Raw genomic sequence first — 22,517 nt, forward strand, 5'->3', positions numbered from 1 at the left:
CAATGGTCTGGAAGACAGTCTGGCTTGCCTCCAGGGATGGTGGAAAGCAGAACGAGGAGTAGCCCAGTTCTATGGCATCAGGAGGGGAGCTGAGGTGGAATATCCCAGGTGGGCTCAGCAGTTGTCTGGCTCAGATTTGGTTCCATGTCAATGGAGAGGTTCAGAACAGGATCCCTAAGGACCACAAGGCACTGGGCACAGAAGGACGAATGGCTAAGGGAATCTCTCCAGCCACAGTTATGGCAGTAGACCTTCTTTGGACTCAGGTCTAATGGCTCCTCAGGAGATGAAGAGGATTGTGGAGCAGTGGGATTTACAGGTAGGTAGAACAATATATATATATATATATATATACACTGCTCAAAAAATAAAGGGAACACTAAAATAACACATCCTAGATCTGAATGAATGAAATATTCTTATTAAATACTTTTTCTTTACATAGTTGAATGTGCTGACAACAAAATCACACAAAAATTATCAATGGAAATCAAATTTATCAACCCATGGAGGTCTGGATTTGGAGTCACACTCAAAATTAAAGTGGAAAACCACACTACAGGCTGATCCAACTTTGATGTAATGTCCTTAAAACAAGTCAAAATGAGGCTCAGTAGTGTGTGTGGCCTCCACGTGCCTGTATGACCTCCCTACAACGCCTGGGCATGCTCCTGATGAGGTGGCGGATGGTCTCCTGAGGGATCTCCTCCCAGACCTGGACTAAAGCATCCGCCAACTCCTGGACAGTCTGTGGTGCAACGTGGCATTGGTGGATGGAGCGTGACATGATGTCCCAGATGTGCTCAATTGGATTCAGGTCTGGGGAACGGGCGGGCCAGTCCATAGCATCAATGCCTTCCTCTTGCAGGAACTGCTGACACACTCCAGCCACATGAGGTCTAGCATTGTCTTGCATTAGGAGGAACCCAGGGCCAACCGCACCGGCATATGGTCTCACAAGGGGTCTGAGGATCTCATCCCGGTACCTAATGGCAGTCAGGCTACCTCTGGCGAGCACATGGAGGGCTGTGCGGCCCCCCAAAGAAATGCCATCCCACACCATGACTGACCCACCGCCAAACCGGTCATGCTGGAGGATGTTACAGGCAGCAGAACGTTCTCCACGGCGTCTCCAGACTGTCACGTCTGTCACATGTGCTCAGTGTGAACCTGCTTTCATCTGTGAAGAGCACAGGGCGCCAGTGGCGAATTTGCCAATCTTGGTGTTCTCTGGCAAATGCCAAACGTCCTGCACGGTGTTGGGCTGTAAGCACAACCCCCACCTGTGGACGTCGGGCCCTCATACCACCCTCATGGAGTCTGTTTCTGACCGTTTCAGCAGACACATGCACATTTGTGGCCTGCTGAAGGTCATTTTGCAGGGCTCTGGCAGTGCTCCTCCTGCTCCTCCTTGCACAAAGGCGGAGGTAGCGGTCCTGCTGCTGGGTTGCTGCCCTCCTACGGCCTCCTCCACGCCTCCTGATGTACTGGCCTGTCTCCTGGTAGCGCCTCCATGCTCTGGACACTACGCTGACAGACACAGCAAACCTTCTTGCCACAGCTCGCATTGATGTGCCATCCTGGATGAGCTGCACTACCTGAGCCACTTGTGTGGGTTGTAGACTCCGTCTCATGCTACCACTAGAGTGAAAGCACTGCCAGCATTCAAAAGTGACCAAAATATCAGCCAGGAAGCATAGGAACTGAGAAGTGGTCTGTGGTCACCACCTGCAGAACCACTCCTTTATTGGGGGTGTCTTACTAATTGCCTATAATTTCCACCTGTTGTCTATTCCATTTGCACAACAGCATGTGAAATTTATTGTCAATCAGTGTTGCTTCCTAAGTGGACAGTTTGATTTCACAGAAGTGTGATTGACTTGGAGTTACATTGTGTTGTTTAAGTGTTCCCTTTATTTTTTTGAGCAGTGAATGACAAGGACATCAAATCAGCAAAACCAAATTATGGAAAAATTGCCTAGAAATCCACAGTGCAAGAGGCTCTTAGTGGGCATTCATAAAATGTGCAAGTCCCTGGCATTAAATGAAGACAGAGGAGAGCTATGCAATAAAGATGCAAAATACCTGTAAAATCAAACCCAGGACTCCCTGTTTTTTGGTGGCATCTCTAAATGTATCCACCCTCGGGATGAATATGGTATTGAAAATGGGTGATTGAGAACATGTGAAACAGGGGACCAAATTAATCAGGTGAGATTAACTGGATAAGAATGTTCAGTAAATTATAGGTTTACATTTTTAATAGCTATATAATAAGCAGTGGTTCCAATATAATAAAGACAGTAACTATGTGTGTAGGAAAACTGTTTTACAAATCAGCAAGCTCACAAGATACTTTAAGCTTAGATTTGTTTTAATACAAAAAAAAGCATAGGCAAAAACTCAAAGGTAAGTCATTTTATTTTAGAAACGCAATACTTCTTTTAAACAGCAGAGGGTGAAGTAAACTAAATTATGTTCATCTTGCTATCGGTACAGGGCGTCTGTTGTCAACCTAATGGCTCATTGGGCAACGGCTAAAACCTTATATATAATTTATCCATCATACTCTACAAATAGCCTGTCCACTTATTCAATTACCTGCGCTAGGTGAGGGATTACGTTTGGGATTGTCCACAGAAAGATTGGCTTACCATTGGTTGACCTATGGTCAGTGATTTTTTGGGGGGCCTACTTACTACCTTTTAGAATGTTTTAATTCTGAATTTAATTGATCATCTGTCTGTAGTTACAGCTGCTGGGCAATAGCAGGTGACATCACAAAGCACAATTAATAGAAAATGGGGGGTGAATGAAGGACACATTGAAAGGCATACAGACAAATGTGTCATTCTGTAGCAGCCCTTGGGGCACCTTTATTACATATTGGCAGTGTCCAGGCATGTTACATGGGGAGAATGATGAAAACAAGAACATGTCCATTTAGGCCTCTGGTCATTTCGTCATCATGCCAAAATGTCAGCAAATCATTTATGGAAAGTTCATTAGAATATCTATGACATTTAAATTAAGTATAACAAATCCAAAATAAAAGGTGACAAGGTGTAGCTGGTGGCAGGATTATCTTAATTTGAGTCTATTAGTCTTCATTACAACCATTGTTTAGGATGACATGTTAAAATCCATGCATGAAACCAAAGAAGAACCATTGGGCCTAAACCAAACTAACTTAAGAGGATAAATACATTGATCTTTTTTTATACCCTGCGCATTTAATAGCAGTATAATTTAGAAGTTAATCATAATAGAAACAGCTCGGCATTACAATGCACCAGAAACCGTATATAAATAGATGCAATTTCTATGAGACGTTATGTAACTCCCAAACATTCCAATCCATGTTCACTTATCACAAGAAGCTCTCTCAAAAAGTAAATATCCCCAACAGGTTTTATAAAATGCACGGTTGTTGCATTTCATCTGCTACTACAGAACACGTCCTTAGCAATATAAAAATCATAAAACAAGAAAAGCTCCATTTGTCAGACAGCATGAAAAGCATTTTACATACTGTTTTTACATTATTTTTTAGAGGTGTATCTCCATTATCATGATAATAATTTAAAGATATTAATCAAATGGAACAAACATGATGCCCAAAACTAATTATTGTTGTTCTTAGTCCAGATAAGACAGGTGTATAACAGATGGATTTAACAGCTTACATTCTTTTGGTTAGTAAGTCAGTCACTCCAAGTGTGATGTGTGCCTTGAACATCCTAACACAATCCAGAAATGGCAAATGCTGAACTATCAGTGGGACGCCTTAGCTCACCTGTTAAAAATCCTGCAAAGAATTCCTCACCTGTCTTTCTCACATTCTAAAAACACTTCAAACTTAGGATCTAAATTTCACACCCAACCTCAAACCAACAAAAACCCTTGACAAAATTCAAATTCTTAAAAATCCCTGATTCTTCGTCCCCCCAATCACTTCACAGATAATCCCCCCTTCCCCATTCTGAATTATCTCTTGCTGCGGCCCGCTGCCTCTTGCTTCTCCTCCTCCTCTGGGTGGCTGCTCTGCTGGTGGCCCTTCAGGTTGCTCTCTCGGCCAAAGCTCTTGCCACAGGTAGGGCAGGCATAACGCCCCTTGATGTGTGCCCGGTTCTTGTGGGCTTCTAGCTGCTCGGGACGGGCAAAGCTCTCCTCACACTCCTTGCAGGGGTGGGCCTTACGTGGGATGTGCTTTTCCTTCTTGTGGGCGCGGAGCTGGGCCAGGGCAGGGAACGTGAGCTCACACTCAGGGCAGGGGTGTTGCTTGGGTGGAGCGGGAGCCGCTTTGGGCTTCTTCTCCTCTGCTGGGGCTTCACTGTCGTCTTCTCTGGCCTCCTCGCCTACTGCTGCTTTAGGACGGCCCCGTCTGCCACCGCCTCCTGCTTTCCCCTTGGTCTCAGCCGGAGCTGCTGCAGCCTCCTCTGCATTGTTTCCAGTCTCAGCCTCCTCTGTGCCCTCTTCCTTCTTCTTTCTCTTCTTCCCTCCAACCGTTGAGTCCTCTGCTTTAAAGGGCCGTCCACGCTTCTTGGCGGGCGAGGCGCTGCCGTTGCAGTGCTGGTCACCGGCGTGGTTCTCTTGGTGCATTATTAGCTCAGACTCGGTCTCAAAGCCCCGGTTGCACTTCCCACAGCGGTGGGTCTTGGTAGGGTCATCTGGCTCTTCCACCTCTGCCTCTGGACGGGGGTGCTGGGCCAGGCGGTGGGTACGAAGGAAGGCAGGGCTGCGGAAGGTCTCACTGCAGTCCTTACACACAAATTGCCTCTCTGGACAGACCTGTCTCCTGTGGGTCGTCAGCTGAGGGGGGCAGAGAGTGAACAGACGTGAGTCAAGGCTGAGGGAAGAGTCCAGTGATTGACATCAACACCATGGTCCAAAAAGGTGACTGAAAACTGTGTTGCAAGGAACCACTTCACAAAATAAAATGTATTATCATCACTGGTTTTGACAATAGAAGGCTGCTGGTCTCTGATCCCATGTACTACATATTCTCTTAGTGGCCTTGAGCAAGGCACATAACCCCCACAAAGTAAAATACTGCACTGATATAAAAGGCTACTGTATAAAACATGGTCCGTCAACCCTCCATCTGGAGAGCTACTGGGTGTGCAAGCTAATGATCCAACCCTGGTCAAACACACCAGTCAAGGTCCTGTTGAGCAGCTGATGTTTTACAATGTGGTGTGTTCAAACAGGGCTGGAGCAAAAGCCTGCACTATCAAGTAGCTCTCCAGGAGGATAGTTGGCCACCCTGCAACATTACAATTACAACCAAATACTTTTTGTTATCTTTATAAAATAATTCCCTCACTTAATGTACCAGGGATCAAATGGCGGGAGAGGTGGGAGAAGTAGCTAACTAAGATGTTTAACTAATTTTAAGGTTAAAATATTCAGTGTTCTGGGGAGATGTTGACAGCATAGGAGTTACTCGTCAATTAGGCTATTCTAAAAACATGTTTGTTTTTTTACACTGTCAGTATTTCATGGCCAGTATTGAATAGAGGAGAATCCATTCCAATTTTGAGCTCGAGACAGTATTACAACCGGAGTAGGCAGCATTTCATGCACTGCGCACCCGTATCAACTGAACTGTCGGCCATTTGCAGTTATACAAGAATGGTTATTTTATGTTATTTTATTTTAAGTTATTTTAGGACATTGAACATTGATACATGCTAATAGCTAAATAGTTAGCAAGTGAGAACCAGCCAAACTAAACAATGTTTTGAATTGGCAATTAGTCTGTTGTATGTCATTTTATCCACTGCCCAAATGTCTCTAAGGCAACAGCCCACTGACACACACGCAGGTGATGTACGCACAATGAATTTTCCAGGATTTTCATTGATGACCAAAAATTAGCTATAACTGGGCAAATAACTCAATAAGTAGCAATCAACAAATGTGCACTTTGAGCTAAAAAAAAAAAAAAACGCATCTCGCGACTGCATGATTGAAAGACCCCTCATATCCGTCAACACAGGACTACAATAATTATGCTCCGATGCACTCTGCATAGATTGGGAGGACAGTGAACACCACATCACATCCGGAGGACACCTTTATCCAAGTCTGATCAGAGTAGTCTAACAGAGATTTTTTTACTTGTCCATTTGAACAATTTAACTCTATAATCTGCTTGATTGAAGAAAATAAAAAAATTGCCCTGGGCAAGTGTCAATGTAGCCTGGGTGGCAGGCAGCCTAGCAGTTAGAGTGTTGGGCCAGTAAGTAAAAGGTTGCCGATTCAAATACCCGAGCAGACAAGGTGAAAACTGACAATATGCCCTTGAGCAAGGCACTTAACCCTTATTTACTCCAGGGGCTCTGTACTATGGCTGACACTGTAAAACAACACATTTCACTGCACCTATCCGTTGCATCTGACAATAAAACACGTTTATTTATTTATTATGTCGAGACCTTGAGTCTGACTTTGCTGGTTCATTTCAAGCTATTCAAGCAGTGTCACACTAAACATACACTGCTCAAAACAATAAAGGGAACACTTAAACAACACAATGTAACTCCAAGTCAATCACACTTCTGTGAAATCAAACTGTCCACTTAGGAAGCAACACTGATTGACAATAAATTTCACATGCTGTTGTGCAAATGGAATAGACAACAGGTGGAAATTATAGGCAATTAGTAAGACACCCCCAATAAAGGAGTGGTTCTGCAGGTGGTGACCACAGACCACTTCTCAGTTCCTATGCTTCCTGGCTGATATTTTGGTCACTTTTGAATGCTGGCAGTGCTTTCACTCTAGTGGTAGCATGAGACGGAGTCTACAACCCACACAAGTGGCTCAGGTAGTGCAGCTCATCCAGGATGGAACATCAATGCGAGCTGGGGCAAGAAGGTTTGCTGTGTCTGTCAGCATAGTGTCCAGAGCATGGAGGCGCTACCAGGAGACAGGCCAGTACATCAGGAGACGTGGAGGAGGCCGTAGGAGGGCAACAACCCAGCAGCAGGACCGCTACCTCCACCTTTGTGCAAGGAGGAGCAGGAGGAGCACTGCCAGAGCCCTGCAAAATGACCTCCAGCAGGCCACAAATGTGCATGTGTCTGCTCAAACGGTCAGAAACAGACTCCATGAGGGTGGTATGAGGGCCCGACGTCCACAGGTGGGGGTTGTGCTTACAGCCCAACACCGTGCTGGACGTTTGGCATTTGCCAGAGAACACCAAGATTGGCAAATTCACCACTGGCGCCCTGTGCTCTTCACAGATGAAAGTAAGTTCACACTGAGCATGTGACAGACGTGACAGTCTGGAGACGCCGTGGAGAACATTCTGCTGCCTGCAACATCCTCCAGCATGACCGGTTTGGCAGTGGGTCAGTCATGGTGTGGGGTGGCATTTCTTTGGGGGGGCCGCACAGCCCTCAATGTGTTCGCCAGAGGTAGCCTGACTGCCGTTAGGTACCGAGATGAGATCCTCAGACCCCTTGTGAGACCATATGCTGGTGCGGTTGGCCCTGGGTTCCTCCTAATGCAAGACAATGCTAGACCTCATGTGGCTGGAGTGTGTCAGCAGTTCCTGCAAGAGGAAGGCATTGATGCTATGGACTGGCCCGCCCGTTCCCCAGACCTGAATCCAATTGAGCACATCTGGGACATCATGTCTCGCTCCATCCACCAACGCCACGTTGCACCACAGACTGTCCAGGAGTTGGCGGATGCTTTAGTCCAGGTCTGGGAGGAGATCCCTCAGGAGACCAGAGGTGGCGACCTCATCAGGAGCATGCCCAGGCACGTGGAGGCCACACACACTACTGAGCCTCATTTTGATTTGTTTTAAGGACATTACATCAAAGTTGGATCAGCCTGTAGTGTGGTATTCCACTTTAATTTTGAGTGTGACTCCAAATCCAGACCTCCATGGGTTGATAAATTTGATTTCCATTGATAATGTGTGTGATTTTGTTGTCAGCACATTCAACTATGTAAAGAAAAAATTATTTAATAAGAATATTTCATTCATTCAGATCTAGGATGTGTTATTTTAGTGTTCCCTTTATTTTTTTGAGCAGTGTATATTAGTTCAGAACCTGTGTCACTGTTCTGCACTCACCTCAGAGAAGGTGCGGAAGCTCTCCTGGCAGTGGGGACACTTGAAGGGCTTGTCCTCCTTATTGTGTGAGCCCTGGTGCTGGGTCAGCTCCTCCGAGGACGGAAAGGTACGGTCACACACATAGCAGGTGAACAGAGTATCTCCCTGGAAAAAAATAGACAATTAATGAATGCGTTTGGTAAATTGGGGGGGGGGGGGCAAATTCCCACAGGTCTAGTCTGGAAAGTAGTATTGTTATGTTGGTCTGAAGCTTTTAATATGACAGAAGACTGTTTAAGGTAAAAACAGGGTTTCCGTAGGTAATACCTTCTAGTAAGTGTTTTGATTGTTAGGCAGGTTGTGTAGCAGCATACCTGCTGGAGCTGCTGCTTGTACTCCTCACGATGGCTCTTCTTCATGTGCCTCTCCTTGGCTTTGGAGTTACAGAAGGTGATGAAGCACTGGAAACACTGCAGGTTCTCATGCTGATCTGTGAGAAGAGGGGGTCAGCGATATGACAGCTGAAAATGCATTGCCTTCCCTACCTACCAGATTGATTTCATTCAAACCAAAGAAAATATGTATTTGTCAATGAGTAGGGCAGTGGCGGTCAGTACATTTTGTCAGACGGTGATTGGCAAGCAAATAACTGAACGTCTCAGTAATGAACAAACATTTAGCATCTCCTGTCTTCTAAGCATACAAGCCACTGATGTAGATGTTCCAAAGGTCTGCATGAAAATAAAGTCCAGCAAATCCATGTAATATCACAAAACCACAATTTATCTTAGGTCTAAAGAAACATGATATGAAGAAAATCTAGTCTAGTTCTGAAGAACAGTATAGCATACTCACTTGTGCTTCTTTTAGGCCCTGATCTGGCTATGCCATATGGCTGTGGGCTACACTAGTTAATTTAGCAGACAAAACTGGCTTAGAATTCCATGGCATTATTTTATAGTATGAAGAATACAATTGAACATAGCTGAATAAAATAGAAAGGATATTACACACTGCGTATTTATGCCAGTTATGCTCTACACCAGTTGTAAAGCGGATTAATGTGCTTAATTTTAAGCAGTTATTTGGCCACTTTAGTTGTGATACAAACCTTATCAAAACATTGAGGCCTATGGGGTAGGCTACATGAGGTTTGTGACTGATTTGAAAAAGTTGCAAAAAAAGCATGCACTGTTTGTCTTAACCTTGGTATCATTCACAAGTGATTATATTATTCACAAGTGATATGCTAATATTGTCACCCATCACACTATTATTGATTTAATCTAGTCTTTAAATATACTAAATAATGTATGAAATTTGTTTTGAATTAGAATGGACCATTATCATGCACCTGTCAAGACAGGGGCAGCTGAGGAAAAAAATACATGTCATCTAGGCACTTAAATAGCAAACGGAGGATGCTTTTCCCGTGGTTCATTTTCATGCCTGCCAGGTAGGCTATATTCCTGTTGTAAAGCAAAGCAATGTGCTACATATTAGTAAAGTTGAGAAATTAATATAGTAGGCCTAGCATATAGAAAGCTGATGGGATCCTCTTTTTAATAGAGACCATCACTCTGTTTTCTCACACAATTGCATAGCCTATAGAAATGTTGCGCAACATGAGCTCTCATGAAGAGTTTGATTTGATTTTCGATAACATTTGCATGGATGTCAGTGATAAGAGGGACAATAGAGTGCAGAGTACCATGCAGTTAGCAGGTTTGGTTGGCTACTAATGACCATCAGAGCTTGGAGAAGCCTAATTACCGTGACTAAATGGTCACATGGAATTTGACTGCAGTCATGACTCGTGACAGCCGGTGTGTCGGTAATACGGTCACCGTAACAGCCCTATCTGTGAGTCATTACAAAAACTAAACAGTAGAGTAACTGACACCCAATGTGTGCATGTTTTAAAGTCTTTGTATAATCTGTAATTTGTTGTACCCCATAACATATGTTATCATTGTCTGTTTGCATACCTCTTGTAAGTATACTGACTTTTCTGCCATAAAAACACTTATTTTAACTTTTTTTTTTAAACTGCCACCCAACTCACATGGTTGAATGGTGGGTGGAGGTGGTGCTTTGAAGGAGGCAATGGGTTTGTAGTGTTCTGCTGGTTTCTCAGTGGTCAGTTCTGCAGGGGGATCTGGTGGCCCCTTCCCCATCACTATTTCCTCTATATTCAGTATGTCTGAGTCCATCGTGGAAGACTGGATGTCCTTGAAAAGTTTAAACATAAGGATGGTAGAGTTAACCCAACCAGTGAGGTAAATTAATATGTAATGTAGCCAGATGTGCTTTAATATAGCTAATAAGAGTTATCCTCACATTGCAAGCTAGATAACACAAGTTAAGACAGACATTTACAATAACTAAGTATTGTGCACAGGCGTATCTCAATTAAATCCCCCTTATTTGGACTGAACAGGAAACGGGTTCACTGACTTTATGGCTGGCCAGCTAACGTTAGCTGGCTAGATAACGCGATGTTAGTTGCGAACTAAGTTTTTAACTAGTTAACTACATAGCCAGCTGTTAGCTAAAGTTAATGAACTACAGCTAGCTAAGTTCCCGCAATGAATTTATTTGTTAGCATTAAAATGTGTTTGCAATAAAGGTAAGCACAAGATAACGTTGAAACATGCACAGCTAGCAGCTAAAGGCGCTAACGTTAGCTGAAATAGGCTCCCAAACCAACAAGGCCCTAAAGTTAGCTAGCGGTGATGATGCCCGTGTCAGCTAACGGTAGCAAGCTACTGCAAGTCGGTCACTGGAAGGATTGCGAGATTCCCCAGAAACAACTTATTTTCACGAAGTGAAGCAACGTTAGTTATACTTTGGCTAGATGTATACAGTATGCCAATGACGATAGACATGTTACATTTATACTAAGTGAAGTTAGTTGTCTAAATATGACTTGGCGAAACTCCTGTTAGACAAACGTTAGCTAAAGGCTACACCGACACGCCTGATCGCCAAACCGATATTTCCGTTTTTTTTTTTAAACAATTGGTTAGGGGTCCGTTTTAGGTTCTTGCTAAACGGTTTAACAGTCAACGGTGTATTTACCTTAGTCTTATACCTCAATGGTTTGCTGAGCTAACACCAAGTTCGAATTACAACCTAGCTAGCTACATTAGCTGGCAGGCTAACAATTCAAACGGATAAATAACAATTAAGCATATTACGGACACGTTTAGTTCACGGAAACCAACTGCCCCACCATAACGATATGGTAAATATGTAGGCATAAGTCTTAAACGATATTAGCGAACTAACGTTACAGCTAAACATGAATTGTACATAAGCGAACATGCCGTTAGCCACCTACCTCAAACCGCTTCCAGTACAGTGAAGTTAATGTGGAAATTGAATTGACCCGTGTCACGTGACAAAGGCAATATTTTTGAGTCTTCAACAAAAAAAATCCATTTTGAATGAGTCTCTGCTCTTTCCCCTAACAACCTGAGCAAATGCAGACACGTGTTTGTCTGTGCTTGGGTGCGGTTTATTTGGTAAATCGAATTAATTTGCTGTTTGTAGCTAAAGACTAGATGAATAACTCCGGTGAATGATGTACCTTGAGACTAGCAGGTAGCAGCAGGCAGACCAATACAATTCACAACCCAAACTGTTAGAAAACGTACATGTATTTGCTCCAACCGTATTAAATAACTCAATTATTCAATTTACAAAGAACGCCAAAAACACATGCAAAAGCTTATTGGCATGTAAACAACAAAACAAGGTTCAGAAGGGAAAAAAAAGGCAGCACTTTTTTAAAATGAGAATTACAAAAACATCTTCAAATGTATTTTCACTTGGTTTCAGAGACATTGACTTTATGGTTATCATTAATTCTCTATTCACATTTTCTTTTGTAGGTAATTTCATACAACAAAAGCCATTGCATACATCAAGATTACATTTACACAGTAGGCTAAAAAGTGACCAAGTTCTTAATTTCCAGCACAGAACTAAAGCTGACACTGAAAAGAGAGAAGCACTCAAAACTATGGTGTAGGGGGAGAAATGATTAAATCAGAGCTTCTAACCTAAAAGAAAAAAAAAACATACAAAAAAAAAGCTAAACATAGCATTAAATAAAACATGCACCAATTAAAAAGAAAAACAGAAATCTTATCAGCTTCAAAAACTCCCTTGACTGTGGAAATTCAAGAAGCAGTTGTGGTTACGAGAGATACAGAGAAACACGCAACACTTGAGGCATCGTACGCGAGACATTCGCTCACAGCCTCCGAAGCGGCACCTGCCACCTTCTCCCTCCCCAAGCTGCTCCGGCCAGTGGCCCGAACCGTCGTACCGCGTGGCCACGTCAGGGAGAGGACTATCCTGTAACAGGCCAGGATCTGGGGCTGTGCTCGGGGAGTGTAATTTCTGAGGGGGGTGCGGAGGGGCTGCGTCCTGGGTGTCTGAGCCACTGGAGAGGATCAAGGCCTTGGAGACCTCCAGCCTGAATGCCATGAGGTTCAGAGGCTCAGGCAGAGGAACATGATCCTGCCTGTACTGCATCCATGAGTTTACCAGAGCCAGATCTGTAAGGTACCACAGAACAGCCTGTGGCCAGCTAGATGGTGCTGAGGCTGAGAGTGGGGAATGGTAGAGATTCAGTAAGTCTCTATTGAGGCTGGCTGCTTTTTGAGCCTTCTCGAAGCTGTCGACGAGCGATGCCATGTTCTGCTGGGCCTTCCCTACAGTAGAGAGGATGAAGCCGAGATGGTACCTGTGTAGCATCAGCCGCCCGTCAGAGCTAACAAACTCATCACCCATCTGTCCTTTGGCCCCTCCCACCTTGCCCGCACCATGCACCCCAGACCCAAGGAGGTGCTCCAACATGGCAGGGGTAGAGAGCTCCTGCTTGCAGAGATACACCATCCCATCTCTGGGCACCATTTTCTCAACTGTGGTCTCTTTGTTGGAGAGATCCAGACTAAGGTTGAAATCTAGGATCAGACCGTCAGATCTAACTAAGACAGTGCTGTGCAAGGAGGGCCGCTTGTTGTTGACCGCTCTACACGTCAAAGGGAGAGGGTATTGATCGACTCCATGGTCACCCTCTCTTCTCAGCATCAGGTATCTGGCCCGAACGTGGTCCATTAACGGTCTAACCCGCCAAAGGGGGTCAGTTTTAAAACTAAAACAGTCCTGGCTGGATGGTACGTCCCCACACCTCTGCCAAATGCTGTGAGGGATTGTGGATGTCTGTGTTGTGGATTTTGCAGACACAGACTTGGAGCTAAGAGCTTGTATTTGACTGTGACCGCGTTTAAGTGTGTGGCCGCTGCCATCCAGTTCACCTCTAGTTGTGCCAACTGTAGGATTAGCTGGGGTGTGTAAAGCTCGGAGTGGGTTGCGTGTGGTGTCTCCCTCCTTAGGCCTGTCTAGATTACCACTGGGTCCAGCTTCCTGCGTGTCCATGGGATCCCCTGCTGGCGCTGGAGATGCCAGTTGCAGTTTGCAGGAGAGTTGGGAGAAGCGGGAGGCAGACATGGTGTCAGCAACCAGAGGCACCCTGGTGAAGTCCTGCCAGTACAGCTTGAGACTGGGGAACTACGAGAGGAGAAAGGGAGAACGGCATTGAAGACAATGTTAGTTTATGCAGCATTAGAAAGTATGCGCATAAGAATGACTGTAGACATTCAAAAGTGCAGAGATTAGCATGAGTTTGACCCACTAGGCCCAACTAATTTGTTCTTTACATGTCCCATTCAGTGTAGTAAGGATGAAGATGCAATAAAACTAGCCGCCATAAGGATAAGATTCAGGTTATACGCCAATACTTTCATTTATATACCTTCAATGTTCCCATGGCAATGTGGATTCCGACAAACTGGGCTACCTCTTTTGCTGTCACTGGGTTCGATAGATGGGACACTTTATTTGTGCACCGGGCAATCTCAGACCAAGCATCCCAACCAAAATACTTGGAGAAGTAATCAATTGGTTTCCTGTAGCCAGTCCCTGTCTGGGACCCTCCCATAGATCCTAAATGAGACTGGCTTTCTGTGGTTGGCAAGCTGAGAGAGCACAACAATTTACATCAAAACTGACATGACATGTCCTTAAGGATACATACAGTACATGACAAAGTAGAAACATTACAATTAAATTGTACAGTGTATTTATGATGAGTAAAAGGCAAATTACAATACTTACTTGTATGGTATATCATTTGAATGCAGTGAGGCATGGCTTTGGCTGTCATGGTAACAGGCCATAACTACAGCCTCAGGGTCAGGCTGCGGGTCAGAACATTCAACAACCTCGGACTCCACTTCGTCAGAATTCTGAAGTAGGAAATCAACAAGATCCTCTGTTTCTTGCTGCTCAAAGTCCAGCTCATCTGTAAAAAAGAAACAGCACTTAGATAGTTACATCCATCTTCACTATTGCTTATGAAAAGGTACATTGCTACAACACATGTTGAGATCTTACCTTCTCCATACTCATTCATCTCAGATCCAAACTTTGCTGTGCTCCTGTTCACCTCATACTCCTCTACTGCAGGGTTGGTAGTGGATAGAGTCTCCACTGGATGGTCGAGTCTGGCCTCTCCAGGCTCCACCAGGGCTGGTACCCCCTGCTCACTTTGAGATGGTTCCTCCAGAAGCTCCCGCTCCTCCTTCACTGGGTAGAATATGCACTGCCTGGTACTGCTCTGCTCCACATTCAATTGGGATTGACCTTGACTAACCTGGGGATCATTCAAAACCAGGTTGTTTTCCTGCTTCAGGAGATACATCCTGACCCCCCTCTGCTCCACTGTGTGTCTGGCACGAGAGGTGTGTGGCAAGGGAACCAAATCGGAGGTGTTCTCCTCCACCTTGACCTCCTGACCTCTCAAGTCTGCCATGAGCACCACTCCATTCTCCCCCACTTCTGCCTCGCTCTGCCTTGAGGTGAGGAACCTCTCCAGTATGATGCCTGGGGATTGGCCAGTGTCCCTGTCGTCCTGGTCCCCTGCTACTTCCTTCATCACCATCCCATCTTCGGTCTTCAACACCTCCACTACACTGGTGGTGACTGACTCTAGCTCAAACACTACCTGGTCCTCAGGGTCCTCCTCAAGCGGTGAGATGCAGGATCCAGATGGACATGGAGCTGTTAGCATGTTTTGCTCAGAGATAGATCTGATCTCGGTCTGTAAACTAATGGGAGATGACTGACCAGGATGGAGAGTAGTGACGTCTGCTTCATCCTTGATTTCAGTATCATTATTGAGTGAATACAGCTGGTAGACTACCTGACATTCATCCGTTTCTTTCTCTGGTTCCATTTCTCTCATGCCCTCTCCTCCTAGACCCTTCCTTGTGGCTGAACCTCTCCTCCCACGTCCAACTCCTCTTTTCCTGCCCCTGGTGTAATTCTTTCTTCCCACTCCCCTCTTTTCCACTTCTCTCCTCTGCACCATAATCTCCTCCTCTTCTTGCTTGATCTCCAGTGGGTCAGAGGGGCAGGATTCAGTCTGTACATTTTGTGTTGTTACAGTCCTATTCACATTTCCAATCTGAGCTTTTGCAGGTAGTGCATGAGTGCGGTTGTTTTCATGAAGGCTGGATCCCTCATTTGGTGAACTGTCTTCATGAGGTGAGCTCTGGTGTTCCCCCTCATTTTGGTCCCCATCCCCAACAGTTACCAAATCCACCTCAAGTAGTAACTCCTTTTTAATTTCATCCTCAATAGGCCCTAGGTTCTCAAATCCAGAAACGGTAGGTATGAGAGCATCAGCAGTGTCATTCATATTGCCCTGACTCTCTGACTTAGTGTCCTCCGTTTGGTGACAGCTGTGGAGGGGGGCTATGGGTGTGAGGTGAGGAGGCGAAAGACTCTCGAATAGAAGGGGTTGGACCTTGTCAGATTTGGCCAGATAAGGGAATTGAACTTGTGGAGGGGTGCAAGATTGATTTGAATTTGGGACCATATGAGAAAATGATTCCATCCCCTCTGCAATTTTTTCCATGTTCTTCTCCCTTCCCTTCTGTCCACCTTCAACAAGCGCAGCAGCCAGAGGCAGAGAGGGGGAAGGGTTTAGGGTTGGGAAAGAGACTCGCTCCCCTCTTTCTCCCAACCCTACCTCTCTCATCTCCACCTCCATATCCCAGTCAGATGCTACCTGCATTCCAAATGTGTTTTGACTCAATGAATTTTCAATGACCTCTTCTGTCACTTTTAGTGGAGACTGGCCTAGATCTGACCTAGAAACGCCCTCAAAGATGTTGCCGTTAGTGTAGGTGAGACCAGGGCTCTCCACTGCATGCAGGGCTGCCTTGTGCTCCTGGAGGGACGAGACGTCAGAAAACCTCTCACCACAGTCCTTACATTCAAGGGCTCGCCGGGAATGAGAGCCACTGATGATCCCCTCGGTCTCCACTTTTTGGGCTGTACGTTTCCTGCTGGTCTTTGGCTTGGTCAGAGATGTGTCAGAAGAATGAGACGTAGTCTTTAAAGGAGCCAACACAGAGAGTGCTGTGTGGTTCTTTTTGGGTCTCCCTACTTTTCTTTTCCCTCCAGCAGCTAGCATTTTTAGTTGTTTGCTTTTTGGCCCTTTCTTCTTATGGATGGGATGGGTGTCTTGGTGGAGATCTGTTTGACCTTGGGGGGCTTTTGAGGCATCTAATTTGTAAACTTTCAATTGGGGCTGTTTGTGACCCTTCAGTAGGAGTAGGGACTGTTGCTTTATTTTAGGGTCGGGCATACCTTCTGATATTGGGCTTGCTTCCACATTCGGTTTCTTTTTCTTTCTCCCCGTTTTTGACAGCTTTTGCCCCTTTGTTTTCTTAGGCTGGTCCTCCTGCGCCATCGTCTGCTGCTTTTTCTTTTTTGGCTTGGGTGGAGCGATCACCTCTTGCTCGCTAATCGGCTCAGCGCTAATCTGCTCAAAAGTCTCACTAATTACATATTGTTGCTTTTTTACTTTCTTCTTCCTCGGCTTCACTTGATGCACCTGCTCATCTACCTGCAAGACTTGCTGCACATGTGGTTCACACAATATGGATGGGGATTTGATTTTTGACTTGGAAATATCATTTTTCTTCTTGACCTTTTTTTCTTTACCAACCTTTAAGGACAATTTCTTTTCAGGTAGAGTTGTGAGAGACATTTGGTTCATATCCTGAATCTGGTCTCCTTTCTGAAGCAGCTTAGATGGTTGTGGAAGCTTCTTCTGGTTTTTAGGCTTTTCTTTAGGACCAAACTTCACGACCAGATGAGCTTTCTTTGCTCTTGGTCGTTTGGCAGGCTTCTCTTTCAACTCAACTGTCTGCTGTTGCATATTTCCTTGCACTATAGAGTTCTTCGGCTGCTTTCTCTTCCTCACTTTTACAAATTCTTGTACTGACATCAAATGCACAGGCAGTTGTGAACTCTGTGGTGCCTTTGTCTCGGACGGCGGAGGGAATATTTCTGACGTCTGCGTGCGAGGCATCTCTCTGCTGTTCAGTGCGTTGTTAGAAACAGACTTATCTATCAGTGTCTGCAACTGCTCTTGTGCCGTCTGTTTCTTTCCTTCATAAGGCTTTTCCAAAATGTGCTGCTGGTCATTCTCTGTGTTTTCTAGAAGAGGTTTCTCAACTGATCTTCGCTGTCCTATTCCCGTCTGTTGTGTCTGTCCAATACTGGAATATATCTGCTCTAACTGTAATGTCTCCATCTGTGTGGCTGTCTCTCCTACCTGGCTTGTTTGTCCAGGAGGAGTTTGTGCAAACTTAACTGTTGGTACCAATGAGGAATTGGAGAGTTCTTCCTGCGGGTCAGTTTTTAATGGCGTCAGCTTTAACTCCACTGTTGGAAATATGTTTGTCCCGTCACTCATACCCTCCTGAACCCTTCGATTCTGTCCAGAAGTCTGTTCAAGTAGAAATGTTGGTAGTGAGGAAGCAGACATAAGTCCTTGTTGATCAGTTTGAGTCTGTTCCAATTCCAGAGTTGGTAACAGTGAAGGAGTGACTTCCAACACAACAGTTTGACTTTGTTCAGCCATTTCCCTGAGCTCAACTGTTTCACTGTGACAGAACACCTGTTCCACTGATACAGTCTGAATCATAGTGTTCTCTTCTTCAACGGTCTGACCAGTCTGTCCAAGTAACTGCTGAGGAATCATCTCTCCTTCGTGTGTTTGTGTTAATCCAGCATGCTCAGCTGGCACAGCGTATGCAACTTCCTGTGTGTGTGAAAGTAATGGGGTCTCCATTTGTCCATCTGATATTACAGGTTCCAATGTAATAATTGGTTCCAGCGATTCACATTGTGGCTTTGCCTGTTCCAATCCCATCAACTTAGTCTCTCCACCCCCAATCTTTTTCAGCTCTATAAACTGTGGTTGAGTAAAACGGAGTTGCAAATGCTCTCTCTTTCCCTGTAGCCGCTGTAGATCCAATGATTGACCGTGTGGCGGCACCTGTCCCAGTATCACCACCTGGTTCACTTTGCGCACGTTCCCCAAAGACTCTATTAGTTTCCGGATTTGTTCAGTGTCTATGTTTTCCACCTGCTGGAAGGGCCCAAGGGGTTCCATGTGGAGAAAGGTTGGCTGGCCCATAGGAACCTGGGTTATGATGGGCTGACCTAGCTTCACCTGTTGGCCAGCTAGTGTGGTGCTGCTGGATGCTGTAACACACAGGTTGTGCTTGTGTTTCATGTGATGCAGCCGTGTCTTGGCAGTCTTGAAGGTTGCCTTGCACACGGAGCAGGAAAATTTTACCACTGCAGTGCCTAGATACAAAGAATAAAGATTAAAGTTTACATCTTGGTGTAAAAGGTTTGGTTCTGCATAGAATTACTAGCTTAATCACTGTACAGCACTAGCTTAATCACTGTACATCACTAGCTTAATCACTGTATATCACTAGCTTAATCACTGTACATCACTAGCTTAATCACTGTATAGTGTATATCACTAGCTTAATCACTGTATAGTGTATATCACTAGCTTAATCACTGTATAGTGTATATCACTAGCTTAATCACTGTATAGTGTATATCACTAGCTTAATCACTGTATAGTGTATATCACTAGCATTTCACTGCACATCCCATTATAGCACAGTAGTTGTATGGCATGAAAACAAACATGTTTTTCAGTACTCACCACTATTATTCTTTAGCTGTGCCTTCATTGGTGGTGTGATCCCTCCAACTTCTTTCATTCCTTCCAGCGAATGCGCTAGTGCGTGTTTCTGGAGGGCCTTGGACATGCTAAACCTCTTGCCACACTCCTTACACGCATAGGGCCTCTCCCCTGTGTGTGTGCGGCGGTGATACTTCAGTAAGGTGAGTGTCTTGCAGGGTTTTCCACAGTCTGCGCAGGTGTATCCGTACAGGCCGAAGTGAAGCTTCTTATGGAGGGTGAGCTCAGAGGAACGGCTGAAGGCCTCACCACAGATGGGGCACTTGAAGGGTGTCTTTTCCGTGTGTGCACGCTGATGAAGCATGAGGTCACTGGAGTTAGTGAATTGGCGGTCACAGACGTAGCAGGCAAACAGGGCATCCCCCAGCATGCATTGCTCATATTCTGCCGGGTGACTCTGCTTGAGGTGGCGCTCTTTGCTCTTGTGGTCGCTGAAGATGATGTGACACTCCAGGCACTGCAGAGAGATCTGGGAAGCTGGGGGGAGGGAGAAGGGATTAGAGGACAGAACACTTGTATCCCAGCTTCAAACCTATATTAACACACAATGGAGGTTACTATAAGAGCAAAACAAAAAATGAATGAACTGTCGTAATAGCTTAAAACTGCTTATGAAAGAACTACAAATAAATAGCCTAAAAACACTACAGGGGAAATTATGAGATGTCTGCAATACTAAAGCCTTGAAAGATAAATACAAAAATGTATTACATGGTAACCAGTCATGTCAGACTATCAGAGAAGAAGTTCAATACTCACATGTGAGCGGCGTCACCATTTTTGGTGGCCTGGACATGTCCATCTTGAGTGGCTCCATTCTGTTCTTCTTGGGGGGAATATTTTTTCTGTCACTAGCGGCCACGTCATCCACATGGGTCTCCTTCTGTGCATCCTCAGGTTGGCCCAGTTCCCACTCTTCAGGAGCAGCAGACTCTAGAGGAACAGCGGATAGTTCAAGAATTATCTCCGTAGAAGCAGTGGGGTCTGAGACACACTCAGAAGCCTCTTCTGTGACAAGTAGCAGTTCACTCATTGGTTGTTCTTCAGTTGCCACTGGTTGTAACCCTGTCTCCATTGGTTGTTCATAAGTTTCCATGTATTGTTCATCCGTTTCCATGTATTGTTCACCTGTAAGTATTGGTTGTTCCTCAACTTCTACTGTTTGTTCAACTGTCTCAACTGGCAGTGTCAAGCGCTCCATGACCAACTTGGTTCCTGCCACAACTGGAGGTTCAACCATGTTTGTAAAACGAATTCCCTGCAGAAGACTGAGAAGTTCAACAACACACACACACACACAATAAATCTGCATTAGGGTTAAACACAATGGTGTGGAAAACAGTGAATCACACACTACACACTAAAACACTGGCCAAAAGAGACGTTCAAAAGTATTTATGAAAAAAATAATAAATAAAAGACACCGAAACATTATGTGTGCATGTAAAGCAACCGACTCTTAATCTAAGCGAGTATACGCCCTTAAAAAAGGGCCACCCCAAGCTAAGCCTATTGGTTCTGATTCCATGGGAATCATTACATGCTGCTGCATTAATCGACAGCTAGCAGGCAAATGAATAGACACGATATTTGTATGAAAAAGATGCTCTCAAAGAGGGGTGGGTAATAGGCTACAAGAATGGTATTTTACATTGCGCTAGAACAGAAAACCAACACCAACAAGCCTACAACCAGGGGTACTTTACTGCTACGCAAATGATGGGCCGACTAAACAAGCCAAATAATGATGAGGAACGTTATTGCTCACAACTAACTGGTGTCCATCCAGCATCTTTAATTGTTCGGATGTCTTGCTGCTAGGCTACTGGACAGCTCAGAAACGGCATTGGTGAAAGGTATACAAATGGCCTATATTGCGTGGATTTAAAACGTTTGCAACGCTCAGCACTACACACAAGCGGCCTTTGTATCGCCGCATAACTGCTCACACCACTACGTGTACATCTATAACGTTACCTATGTTGGTTTCTTTAGCCCAGACATCTCCGCGTCGTTTCTCGCTTCGCAAAAAGCCAACACAAACGAGCTGCAGATATCATGGCGTCATACACCATCCAGGTTGCAGAATGGGACTTGTAGTTTTTCTTGAGATGCAATCATTCACTGCTTAGCCTTAAAGGCGCTGCATGGTAAATCTGCTGTTTGAGTTGGCCGTGCAGCATTTACCGTCATATGGCCTTTGCAGAGATTAGGGCATTCATGCTTCGCAGAGCTGTTGTGAAAGAAATTAGTACGGAAGTGAGTTTGTGTTTATACAGGACCTCCCGCCCTACAAACAGAACACCACATTTTCGTACCCTACAAAAATACATTGAATTGTAATTTAAAACGGTTAAATGCTCTACTAACAAATAAACTGTTAGAATTGTAAGTATATGCATGTCCCTTAAGGTCCTTGTGTAATTGTAAAGTGATATTGTACCCCCTAGCTCGATTGTCCATTGTTTGTAATCTATGTATGCTTGTGTTCCCTCATGTGCTTTATGTATTGATTTGTTGTTAATTTAAATAAATAAATAAAAGCCTCCATATGCCCCACGATTGCGTCACATCATCCATACCGCATGGTTATCTTTTTTTTCTCTTAACAAAAAATCATTACAGAAAGTACAAGACGAACACAAGTATATATGAATAATATACAATGGACAATTGGGCTAGGGGTTACAACATCACATTACACAAGGACCTGAAGGGACAAACATACACTTATAATTCTAACAGCTTTTTTGTTAGTAGAGTATTTAATTGTCTTAAAATATAGTTCAATTTCTTTTTTGTAAGGTAATCAAATGTGGTGTTTTGTTTGTAAATTTAAATTTGTTAATATACAATTTGTCCAAAAGAATAATGAAATTAATTACATAAAATTGTTTCAACTTATAGTAGGTAAAGAATCCAGGTAAAGAATCCAAGCAGTACATTTCTCCACAATAGTGTGACATCTTCATAAATGTGTTCAATTATAAATCTACTGATGTCTTGCCACAGTTTCTTTACATAAATACAATGCCAAATAAGATGCAACAATGTTTCTAGGTGGTCATTACAAAATGAACAATTTGAGCTGATGTTTTCCTTAAACTTCTTCATATGGTGGTTGGCAGGATAATATTTATGAACAATTTTAAAGGAAACTTCCTTAATTTTGTTAACAAGTAGGTATGTGTGTGGCAACATCCAAACTTTTTTCCAACAGATATTATCAATAAATCCATTCCAATAAGGCATGACATAAGGTTCGTATCGCTCTGTTGTTGAATG

General features: G+C 44.3%; 2 protein-coding genes across 7 annotated transcripts; both read right to left on the reverse strand.

Annotated features, from left to right (window-relative positions):
• Positions 1 to 2,848: 2,848 nt before the first annotated feature.
• Positions 2,849 to 11,719, reverse strand: LOC110510327 (uncharacterized). Of its 3 annotated transcripts, none has more exons than XM_021591718.3 (5): positions 11,418 to 11,719; positions 10,140 to 10,305; positions 8,449 to 8,564; positions 8,096 to 8,239; positions 2,849 to 4,812 (listed from the first exon to the last, which is right to left on the reverse strand). In XM_021591718.3, the coding sequence occupies exons 2-5, from the start codon at positions 10,285 to 10,287 to the stop codon at positions 3,988 to 3,990; spliced, it is 1,233 nt and encodes a 410-aa protein (XP_021447393.1). In that variant the 5' UTR covers positions 10,288 to 10,305; positions 11,418 to 11,719; the 3' UTR covers positions 2,849 to 3,987. The 3 variants fall into 3 exon arrangements, with proteins under 3 accessions (XP_021447393.1, XP_021447394.1, XP_090082328.1); XM_021591719.3 differs by having other exon boundaries at positions 11,156 to 11,431; XM_090226202.1 differs by having other exon boundaries at positions 10,415 to 11,425.
• Positions 11,573 to 21,493, reverse strand: LOC110510265 (uncharacterized). 4 transcript variants are annotated; one of them, XM_090226195.1, is made up of 8 exons: positions 21,210 to 21,302; positions 20,361 to 20,490; positions 19,992 to 20,165; positions 19,194 to 19,709; positions 14,543 to 18,817; positions 14,264 to 14,450; positions 13,902 to 14,124; positions 11,573 to 13,657 (listed from the first exon to the last, which is right to left on the reverse strand). In XM_090226195.1, the coding sequence occupies exons 2-8, from the start codon at positions 20,470 to 20,472 to the stop codon at positions 12,236 to 12,238; spliced, it is 6,909 nt and encodes a 2,302-aa protein (XP_090082321.1). In that variant the 5' UTR covers positions 20,473 to 20,490; positions 21,210 to 21,302; the 3' UTR covers positions 11,573 to 12,235. The 4 variants fall into 4 exon arrangements, with proteins under 4 accessions (XP_090082321.1, XP_021447346.3, XP_021447331.3 ...); XM_021591671.3 differs by having other exon boundaries at positions 20,361 to 20,500; positions 21,210 to 21,299; XM_021591656.3 differs by having other exon boundaries at positions 19,992 to 20,500; positions 21,210 to 21,493.
• Between the last annotated feature and the right edge of the window lie 1,024 nt (positions 21,494 to 22,517).

Source organism: Oncorhynchus mykiss, chromosome 3 (genome assembly GCF_057628025.1).
Source record: "Oncorhynchus mykiss isolate SJ-2025 chromosome 3, ASM5762802v1, whole genome shotgun sequence".
In the NCBI taxonomy this organism is placed as follows: domain Eukaryota; kingdom Metazoa; phylum Chordata; class Actinopteri; order Salmoniformes; family Salmonidae; genus Oncorhynchus; species Oncorhynchus mykiss.